Raw genomic sequence first — 10890 nt, 5'->3', positions numbered from 1 at the left:
TGCATCCATTTCCTTGTAGGTGTCCTGGCTCCCACTCTCAGACACAGTACTTGGACTCTCAGCTTGAGGAAACCCAAAAGCTTTATTCAAGAAGTCAGGACATAGACTGTACATTAGCTCAGAGCACGGATTATGTGATTCACAAGCCTAAAAGTAGGGTTGCCATACATCTGGAATTTCCCAGACATACAGAATACTGCAGTCGGCAGCAGTGCCCGGGCGGAAATTGGAAAATCTGGACATATGGCAGCCCATGCCAGCAGTGCCATTTCCCCATAAAAATAGCTTTAAAATGGTGCTTTTGAAAGCTCCACAACTTTGACCAAAAAACTCAACAACTTTTCTGTCCAGATTTTCACTGTATGAAATATGGCAACTGTACAGAGCTCTTAAGGTACACAACTAAGAAGATGCTAAGACTACATCCCAACAGCTGGTATGTTCTTCCTGCTCTGTTTTTAAAGAGTGGGGTGGACCAGTCATTTGCTTAATTCTTTTAGACACCATCAGAGTTTTAAAGCTGTTATCCTATATAACCTCTTACCTGGGGATAAGCTCCATTGAATGGGGATTTCTTCTAAGTAGAGATGTAAAGGATTTCACTAAAACCTAATTAAAATGAGAAACAGTATCCTACTTTTGTTTAGTGTCCTCAGATTCATAGTCGTCCACTTAAGGGGAGGAGATAAGAGACATCAACCAAGAAGAAGGACCGCTCATTGTTTTGTAACTTCCAAGAGTGGACTATATCACTGATAATTGTATGAGAGGGTATCAGAAAGCAGTAGCTTACTTTCTTTGGAGATGGGTTGCTCAGAACCGCTTCCCAGAACCCCTGCACAATGGTGAGAATGATGATAGTTTTTATTTTTTGTACCCCACACATCTGACTGGGTTTATCCAACAAAGTATAAAGGAATACAACAAAACACCAAACAGTGAAAGCTTCCCAGAACAGGGCTGTCTTCAGATGTCTGCAAAAATTCGTATGATTGTTTATCTCCTTGACATCTGAAGGGTGTTCCACAGAGAGGGTGCCACTACCGAGAAGGCCCTCTGCCTGCTTCCCTGCAACTTTGCTTCTCACAATGAGGAAACTGCCAGAAGGCCCTAGGAGCTGGACCTCAGTGACGGGGCTGAACGATGAGGGTGGAGACCGAGTGAGGGCCTTTACACTTTAACAAACCACAGCACCCAAAGTTCTTTGGAGAAAAGCCATGACTGTTTAAAGTGGTATCAAAGCGCTCTAAAGATCTGAGGCCTTAGAGATCTGAGGTCCAGGCTGCTCCCAAAGGAGGGAGAGTTGGTTGGTGCAACTGCGGAAAGCTGGGGAGTGATGAAGTGAGCCTGTCAAGTCTGGCATGGGAGGGCTGTGCACATGACGCCTTCTGGCCTTGGAGCGTGAAGAGGCCTGTGAGCACATGCCTTGCTTAATGGGTGGTGGGTGGGTGGCCACGCTGTGCCAAAGGCCAGCAAGCACTGCGAGAGATTACCGCTCCTTTCCCTCAGCTCCCTCGCTAGCATTTGGGCGATTTCCTCGTGCCTTTAATGTCAAGGCAAATTACAGGCCTTTCAAGTCAAAGCCCTCTTGCTGGAGAGCAAAGCTCACTCAAGCCAGACGCTAATCGCTGCCTCCCACAAGGGGCCTAGCTTTAATTGCCCATGACATGCTAATCTGCTGGACAGTCTCAAATGCTCCTTTATCTGTGTGCCGCTCTCCTTTCCCTCCTCCTTTCCCTCGCAGCTCCCCAATCTCCACACTTTTCCTTCGGCGAGGCAGTTTGCCCCGACCCAGCCTGGGAGTGGCCTTCCCGGCCTAGAGAGGCAGCTCGCCTGCAGAGACAGAAGAAGCTCTGTTGCAGTAGCTTCCAGCCTGTGCCTTCTTGCATGTTGCGTGTGCCTTTCCCACCTCCTCAGGAGGCATTAAGGAGAGAAATGAAACTCTTCCCCCGCTTCAGCAAGTGCTTTTGTTGCCTGGGCTTCCTCTTTATGGTTCTGCGAGAGTCAGGAAGCCTGAACTCAGACAGCCCCGAGTGCAGCCAAAGAGATGACAACCCAGCATGCTCAGGGTCCCTGGTGGCCATGCCTCTCCCTTCTCCGGAAGGCGGCTGTGATGGGTTGGGGAGCTGCAGGCTCCACATCCTGGGGCCTGAGGAGCCGGCAGTACCTGAGGAGGTGCAGGATGTCTCTGCTGGCGAGCAGCAGATGGAGTTCAAGCAGATCCTGAAGCACACTGGAGAGCTCAACAAACAAAGCTCTTCCAGGACCAGGACCCTGATGGACCGACTCAGCTTGGTGGAAACCAGAGTGGTTTCCATGGCATCGGGCCTACAGAAGTTGCAGGAGGAGAGCCGGCTTAATCTGCACCGCTTAGAGGAGCAGCTCAGCTCCTTGGTGGCCCTGCTGCTGGGGATCCTCTCTGGCTGCAAGCTGCCTTGCAGCGAATCAGTCCTGAAGGCATCCATTCTTGGTGAGTACAGCGGGGGGGGGGGGGTTATCCACTTCCCATTAGCCTGCCTGCGAAGATAGATATTCTTCTCTCTCTTCACAAACAGCGAAGTCCAGGTTGGGGTGGGGTGTGATCTGAAGGCTCATCTGAAACTTCCTGACAGTAAGAGCTGTTTGACAGTGGAATTTGCTGCCAAGGAGTGTGGTGGAGTCTCCTTCTTTGGAGGTCTTTAAGCAGAGGCTTGACAACCATATGTCAGGAGTGCTCTGATGGTGTTTCCTGCTTGGCAGGGGGTTGGACTCGATGGCCCTTGTGGTCTCTTCCAACTCTATGATTCTATGGTGCAGCAGCCTTGCTGAAGCTAAGCAGATCTGTCTGGCAAGTGCCTGGAGGGGAGATCTCCTGGGAATCCTATGTATGCCCATCGTCCCACCCTGACACTGAGATCCAGCTCCGAGGGCCTTCTGGTAGTTCCCTCGTTGTGAGAGGTGAGGTTACAGGGAACTAGGAAGAGGGCCTTTTCGGTGGTGGTGCCCTCCCTGTGGAACACCCTCCCTTCAGATGTGACGGAAATAAGCAGCTATCTTCTTTTTAAAAGACATCTGAAGGCAGCCCTGTTCAGGGAAGTTTTTAGTGTGTGATGTTGTACTGCATTTTTGCTATTTTTTGTTGGGAGAAAGGCGGGATAGCTCAGTCAGTAGAGCATGAGACTCTTAATCTCAGGGTTCCCCACCATTGGAGAAAAGATTCCTGCATTTCAGGGGGTTGGACCAGATGACCCTCGTGGTCCCTTCCAACTCTACAATTCTATGAAGTTCTAAATAAAGCCTTGAAAATAGTTCACAGCAGTCTGCTGGGATACAGCCCCCTACACAGAGCTTGGAGTGCTGAGCAGGGAGGGAAGGAGGCCAGTCCCCGTCAAGGCAGCCCTCTTGCCTTGCTTTGGTCATGCTGCACCTGGAGTTGAGGTAGGCAGAAAGAGACAGCATTCCTTGCGCAAATCTTACGATGTGGCAGGACCATGTCGGGTCTTTACTGAGCATTCATTCTGAATGCTCATTCTGTTTATGAGGCGGTTATTATGACAATGAACATTTATTCTTCATTCATCTTGATTTGCTTTCAGGGTTCAAGTAGGTAGCCATGTTGGTCTGCCATAGTCAAAATAAATTAAAACAATTCTTTAAAAAGATAGTTAAAAAGGCTCTTCTTAAAAACCATGCACACACACAAAAGCTTATACCTAAAACTACTCAGTTGGTCTCTAAGGTGGTACATTATAAGTTTTAAATTCTTTTGGAAGGATTCTTTTAAAGACTTTCTTAGATCATATAACTTTTTTGAAGACTTGATTCTTTTAGGTTTTTAAGAAGAGTCTTTTTAACTATCTTCTAAAAGAATTGTTTTAATTTATATTGCTTCCAGGGTGTTTTCCTGTGGCTCCTTTGTTCCACCCTTGGCCATATTCCTATTTAAGCCCATGCGGAAGTCTCACAAGGCCAACTTAGCACACATACCAAGTGAGCTGAGCTTGGCATTGTCATGAACCTACATCCTGGCCAGAATAAACCATGGAGAAAATTCCAGTGCTTGCTTTGCACCAAAGCAGTCACCTAACCAGCTCCACACTGCTGAATCAAAGCCACCATGAACTCAAGTGGTCTTGTGAATGTGTCTTATCTCCCACTTCAGTTCAACGAGGACAGGCAAAGCCTTCAAAACCTCAGAGTCCTCATTCCGCCTCTGCCTGGCTTTTTCCTCCACCATTTTTCATTATTTCCTTCCCCCTCCCTTCTTCTGCTTGAGATGTTCCACTCATTTTCTCTTTTGATGTCTGACATCTCAACAGTCCGTGTCCCGCCAGGAATTTCCGGACAGATGGATGCTGTATTGATGAGCAATATGTTTGAAGAGTTTGCGGCTGACATTTATGGCTATCAGGCTGACCGATGATGCAATCCTTTCTGTTGGACACAATCCCCCCACTGTTCATCATTTCCTTCAGATAGTGCCCTCTCCCACTCCACATCCTCCCTGATTATACCAGAGCAAGAGAAGAACAAGAGGGACAGCGATGCAAAGACGCTGTTATGGGAGCAGGCGGCACAATGCCTGCCCAAGTTATTCTGCTGCCAGAAGCAGAGTCAAAAAGGCAGAGCTAGCGCGTAACACCAGATGCTGTGAAATCAGGGCATCTCGTCGCCTGCACACAGGAAACTCTGTGGCTCCTGGATCTATCTAGTGGCAGGGGAGGAGACCTGATGAAATCTTAGGGAAGGCTGCTGATGACAGAAAATATCCACTTCCCAGCCTTAGATGCCTAGGGCTTACATTTGGGTCCTCAGATGTGAAATGCACAAACGTGTTTTCCAATGTTTCCCACTTTAAACTACTGTAGGCCTCCAGGTGTTATTGGACTTGAACTCTCACCATTCCTGGGCATTGGCCAAGGTGGCTGGGACTGATGGAAGTTGGAGTCCAAGAAAGCCACAGGTTCCCCATCCCTGTCTTATATCCAGGTCTTTATTGAGCATGGTTTGTGGGGTAGTTATCTATGACATTTGTGAGCACTGGGCCTGCATTCATCTAGATTTGTTTGTGGGGTGTTTCCTGTTAGGCATTTGTTCGTCCCATATTTTTCAATGCACTTCCCTGCCACTTTTCAAACTGCTAGAAGTCTGGCTTCCTTCCTTCCTTCCTTCCTTCCTTCCTTCCTTCCTTCCTTCCTTCCTTCCTTCCTTCCTTCCAGATTTGTTGCCCTAAGGGTGACAGAGCCCTTTAGTTCACCTTAACTGTGCAAACCTCAGGTTCTGGTATGTGCTTGAATCCATCCCACAAAATAATGGGAGTCCCAAGGCACCCTAAGAGAAACAAAAACAAGAATGGCATATGTTGCAGGGGGCCATGCGCCAATGGCACTCACAGAGAAAAATGAATCTGAATGTTCCACTTGGGATGTAGAACCCCCTTGTGTAGAAGCCTCCTTAATGCCTGGGAAGTTATCCAAACACTTAGCAAATCTGTATAATAACACTGCATTGAACTAGCTCAGTCACAGACTATTGAGAATAGAGTGGGCAGTGGCTTTTCTCAAGAGATTTGCAGTAATCTCACTCACAGACTCCAAATTATCTCCCAGATATAGGGAAAGAGCACAAGATTGAGGAGACACCAGCACTTACAGGTTAGTATAAATCTATTACGTAACTTAATCAACAATCGTATGAAACCTGAGAGGGAGACCAGGTCCCCTCTCTCCATCATGGTCCATAATCTTGTGACCCTGATGATGTTGGGACTCCATCATCAGTAGGGCCACAAAGGGTTTGTGTCAGAGCAGTGTGTGCCCCAAAGGAGTGTGACAGCAAGGCTTATGTCCGAAAGATTTGAATCCTTCCTGGTACCCTAGAAACTGCCAAAACTTTGAATAAATTTACTCCAGCCCAAGAGCTGGTGTAAATTGATCCCATTTATTGAGAGAGAAATACAATTAAAAAAAATAAAGTGACCTTTTTAAAGAAAAAAGACAAAGGGATGCCCTCACTGGGATATGGCAAAATAGCCTTTAGGTACAGTGGTGCCCCGCAAGACAAATGCCTCGCAAGACGAAAAACTCGCTAGACGAAAGGGTTTTTTGGTTTTGCGTTGCTTCGCTAGACGAATTTCCCTATGGGCTTGCTTTGCAAGACGAAAACGTCTTGCGCTTTTTTTTTAAAGCCGCTTGAAGAGGCGCAGTTGCGACGGACCGTGCTTCGCAAGACGAAAAACATCGCAAGACGAAAAGACTCACGGAACGAATTATTTTCATCTTGCGAGGCACCACTGTATTCCTCACTGCCTCCGGTGCCTTTAGTATTTATATAGCCACTAAATAAACATTCCCTGAGAGGCTTACAAACAAATAAAATATATAATAATTAATTTTTAATATTTAACAAGAAAGACAGATATATATATATATATATATATATATATATATATATATATATTCTTTGCAACAGAGGCAGCATAAACATAAACAACTTGCAACCCAGATTAAATTACGCTAGACCACAACAGCTGAAGATTAATTAAATATACAATTCTCTCATTCCTTAAGATGATGTGTTTTTTATATAACACCATCAATATACATGGTGCTTTAATGCAGACGGTTACAATTTAAAATGAAGCCAAAACAAGGAGGAGAAAATATGGGCTTTGGGGGAAGCCAGGAAATGGCTTCGCACTTCAAATTGGTCAAGTCACAGGAGGAAAACGATGCCTTACACACATGGATCGCCAGGTGTGCAAATGCAACTCCCCACCTCTGCCTAGAACCCACCTACAGGTATTGTACATCATGTTTGAAGGCAGTCTGAGTGTGTGAAGCCCAATACACATGATTGGGCCGGAACCACATGATAATTTCTTAACTCTTTGGGGAGACCTCTCTTGATTGCTATATCCAATAGCATGTTGAAGCAGGCAGCAGTAACCCAAGATTGCTCTGGGGGTGCAATCCTGCTCGCCAACCAAACATCTAAGTCTACTCTCATAGATGTATGTCTTGCCCCTGCCTTCATATTGCAGGATACTCTTTGTCCCCTTTTTAGCATATGTGTAACAGTTTCTAGGTGCCATATCACAGAAAGACCCCTGCAAGACAGGTCACATGTCCAGGACCTGTTGTTTCCATTGCCTGGCCCTGTGGTTTATTACATCTTTCTGTGCCTTCCAGATGGACCTATGGTCCAATTCAGTCTAAGGCAGCTTTCTATGTTCCTATGTACTTTCAGTGGAACCCTCTGAAAAATCTGAGCACGTGTATCCTCGGGATTGTGCAGAGATCCATAAACAGGGCATCCGAGACAATGGGATATACACCATCCAGCCCATTCCCCTCCGTCAACACTTTGAGGTAAGGTAGGTAGGTAGGTTTGAGGTATCTTATCTAATGGAGTAAATAAGATATGCACGCAGCCAACTGGGTCTCCGTTTGGCCAAAGGTAGCACAATTGCAATATGCATTCAGCTCCTTGCTCCACTGGTATGTGTTACTGCATGTAAAAGTTGTATCCATACATAAAATTTGCATTGGTTTGCTCCTAAAGTGGGCATTCTCTATTCATCCTCCTCTGCATTGCTATTGCACATGATAATCTGCTATGCAATACTGTGTATTCTTACTCAGAAGTAAGTCCCACTCACTCAGTGTAGATTGCTTCCCTTATTAAGATCATACAGCTTTTACTTTGCATTAATGAATCTGGAGTAAATATCCCCCCTTGCCATCATTGATGCAGATTAGAACCTTCATACACCTGCCCATCAAAATATATTGAAAGGGCAGTACAGTGGCACCTCGGTTCTCAAACTTAATCCATTCCGGAAGACCGTTCACATTCAAAAATGTTCAAGAACTGAAAACTCAATACAGAAGCCTCAATTCAATTGAGAAAATTGAAAAACACACAGTGGAAGCCGTTTGACTTCCGAGGCACGTTTGAAAACGGAAGCATTTACTTCCGGGTTTTCGGCATTTGTCAATGGAGACATTCGAGAACCAATGTACCACTGTAGTAGGTGAGAATTATCCTTTTTAACATTGCACTTATGGCCTCTCTCCCCATGAGCAAAGTGTGTCCCCAAGTTCCTTTTAGACTTGGACTTTGCAAAGTCCCCTATCAAGAAAAAAACCTGGTTAGATATGTTCCCCATGGCAAGAAAGATTAAGTGCAGCCACTGAAAACATAACGCTAAGTGTGTGGTTCTTAAAACGGGAACAGCTACTATACAGTTGAGTAATTAGTAAAATAAATGCATGCCCAGATGGGACACTTCTGCACTAATGCTGCACAGAACAGATACCACAGAATCAAAAATAATTACCGTATTTTTTGCACCATAACACTCACCTTTTTCCTCCTAGAAAGTAAGGGGAAATGTCTGTGCGTGTTGTGGAGGAAATGCCTACGGGTGGCATGCCTACGGATTTTCCTCCTCTAAAAACTACGTGCGTGTTATGGTCGGGTGCGTGTTATAGAGCGAAAAATACGGTAAATCTAAACCGCTGAAAATAAAATTTCCAAAATGGCGCATGAACAGGCAGGCGGTGAGTTTCTGCCACTTACCATTAATCATATCTCCATGGTTTTCAAAGGTTATTTAGTGAGAGTAATGAGAATTCACTTCTGGAGCTCCTTAGCCCTGTTCCCCACTGATGAAAATAGTTCCTTAGAGCAGCCAAAGACCATTAAACCTGTTTAAGCACTTGATGTTGCCTGCAGAGTGGAAAATTTCCTAAGAGAGCATGATGTCACAGCCTGATTCCGTGGGCTGGAGCAAGGGCTCTTTTTCAGGCGCTGCAGTGCTTCTGCCGATTAACCTTCGTCTTGTGTATTGCCAGGCTTACTGTGACATGGTCACGGATGGTGGCGGGTGGACCGTGTTCCAGCGCCGGCAGGATGGCTCTGTGGATTTCAACCGCACTTGGCAGGAGTACAGGCAGGGATTTGGGAGCCTGCAAGGGGAGCACTGGCTGGGCAATGAGCACCTCCACAGCTTAACTCGCCTGGGCCAGCATGTCGTGCGCATAGAGTTGGAGGACTGGCATGGCGTCAAGCGCCATGCTGTTTACCGCAAATTCAAAGTGGCCAGCGAGGCCCACAAGTATCGCCTGACAGCCCGGGAATATCAAGGTAGTGCAGGCAACGCCCTGAGCTACAGCCGCAACTACAACCACGATCACAAGTGCTTCACAACTTGGGACAGCGACAACGACAACTACCCCATGGGCAACTGCGGTGCGTACTATGGGGCCGGCTGGTGGTTCGACTCCTGCCTGGCAGCCAACCTCAATGGGAAGTACCACCACGGACGCTACACAGGGGTGACCAGCGGCATCTACTGGGGAACATGGTACATTCTGGTTGACAAAAGGACCAATCAGAAGTACTCCTTCAAGAAAGCAGAGATGAAAACAAGGCCCGTCGGCTTTTAAGACGATCCTACAACCAGAATGCCTGGTGCATGTGGACTTGCGGCAGGGAGACTTTACAGGGATAAGTTAAAAGAAAATAACCTGCTACTGAGATGACTTGGGAAAAACAAGTTCAAAACAGGACAAAGTCCTACTTTGTGGTGGAGAATCTTAATACACTGAAAACAAAGGATAAATAGGAGCAGAGTCACCAAGTTGCCCACAGCTCTTGTAACAATCACAAATGCCCGATTCTACATTCAACTTCAGTCACTGCCCTTCCTTTCCCATCTCATGATCGTGGGCAGTGTTGAGTTATATCTGCCATTCTTCCATACTCCACAGTGAAATTCATGTTTGGGTCAGAACACACCCGCAAGGGCACTTGTTTTGCAAGTGGCTACAAACTTCCTTTTGTAGCTTGGACACACATCACATTTGCCTCACCGTTTCATGGCTTGCTCTTTAGGCTTACGGTGAGCAAGTTATCTGGAAAGGAATCATATAAAGGGAACAGGTCTTAATAATGTATCCAAAGTATTCTACTTCAGCTCAACCCCTCATTCAGATTTCTACAGAAAGGACTGAAAGCCTTGTTGAATTATCTGGACCTTTCCGATGCTCTATTTCTAAAGAGGTAGCCAGGGCTACTTAGCCAGAAGTTAATGGGGATGCGCTAAATTGCAGGAAATAAGAAGCAGCATTCTGAATTATATAGTGACTTCCAGAAGATTAATATGCTTTTCCTGAGCACTGGCAAGCAGTTAAAAGTTGCTCTTGTATTTTCTGCCAAAGGTTGTCAGATCCAGGCCAAGCAAGTACTCAGATAACCTTTGTGCAAAAAGAAACGCCTGACCTGTAGTTTGGGCTGCAGCAACAGGGAATGCATCCTTACTTCTTTGGGGTGGTATCCTGACCCATATATAGAGCAGGCTAGGGAATGAGTGATGTCCAAGGCCTCCCAATTCTAAAAGAAATGCAGGAGTGTTTGCCTCCAACAGAATGTCTTCAGGACACATTGTGGTTCTTCGGTGGCGCACACTAGTGTGCTCCAAGCCAATTTGGGAATCACTGCTTTAGACATGCTTCTAAAGGCCTGAAATAGTGTTAGTGATAGCCCACCAAGTGCCTTTATTAAAAATATTTGCATTTGTAAGTAATCCCGAGCCCAAAATCCAGAGAGGTACAAAGTCAGGGGGGGGTGTTAACTAGTAGTAGGAGCAGTTTCCTCGATTACCTGCAAGAGCATGAGAACCAGATTTGCTTCATTCTATTTCCTCAGTTTTTAAGACTCCGGCTTCTAACTCTTCCCACTATTAAATGTCAACAGCTATAGAATTGGCTGGAGTTAAACAAATTAGAGACATCAGGTGGTTCAAATACCATGACTACACCTGTCCCTTTGGGGGCACTTTCATGGTTTAGGATGCCTGAAGCTCACGCTTGATAATTCCTTGGCACAAAACCGGTGTTTCATGAG

At 46.0% G+C, this 10890-nt stretch overlaps 1 protein-coding gene across 2 annotated transcripts; it reads left to right on the top strand.

Moving 5' to 3' along the window:
* The first annotated feature begins 1591 nt into the window (after nucleotides 1-1591).
* On the top strand, nucleotides 1592-10016 carry LOC309524912 (fibroleukin-like). Of its 2 annotated transcripts, XM_082210142.1 has the most exons (4): nucleotides 1592-2470; nucleotides 5589-5633; nucleotides 7228-7349; nucleotides 8838-10016. In XM_082210142.1, the coding sequence occupies exons 1-4, from the start codon at nucleotides 1693-1695 to the stop codon at nucleotides 9429-9431; spliced, it is 1539 nt and encodes a 512-aa protein (XP_082066268.1). In that variant the 5' UTR covers nucleotides 1592-1692; the 3' UTR covers nucleotides 9432-10016. The 2 variants fall into 2 exon arrangements, with proteins under 2 accessions (XP_082066268.1, XP_082066269.1); XM_082210143.1 differs by lacking the exon at nucleotides 5589-5633 and having other exon boundaries at nucleotides 1593-2470.
* Nucleotides 10017-10890: the final 874 nt, after the last annotated feature.

The sequence above is a fragment of the Podarcis vaucheri genome (genome assembly GCF_965113315.1).
Source record: "Podarcis vaucheri genome assembly, chromosome: 2".
NCBI lineage: Eukaryota > Metazoa > Chordata > Lepidosauria > Squamata > Lacertidae > Podarcis > Podarcis vaucheri.
This window is presented reverse-complemented; position numbering and strand designations above follow the sequence as displayed.

Excerpts from the sequence above, each read along its gene's own strand:
- LOC309524912 (XM_082210142.1), top strand. The coding sequence starts at position 1,693 with ATGCTCCTTTATCTGTGTGCCGCTCTCCTTTCCCTCCTCCTTTCCCTC. Across the intron at positions 2,471-5,588 it reads CCTGAAGGCATCCATTCTTG|ATATAGGGAAAGAGCACAAG; the intron begins GTGAGTACAGCG and ends ATTATCTCCCAG. Across the intron at positions 5,634-7,227 it reads GGAGACACCAGCACTTACAG|TGGAACCCTCTGAAAAATCT; the intron begins GTTAGTATAAAT and ends ATGTACTTTCAG.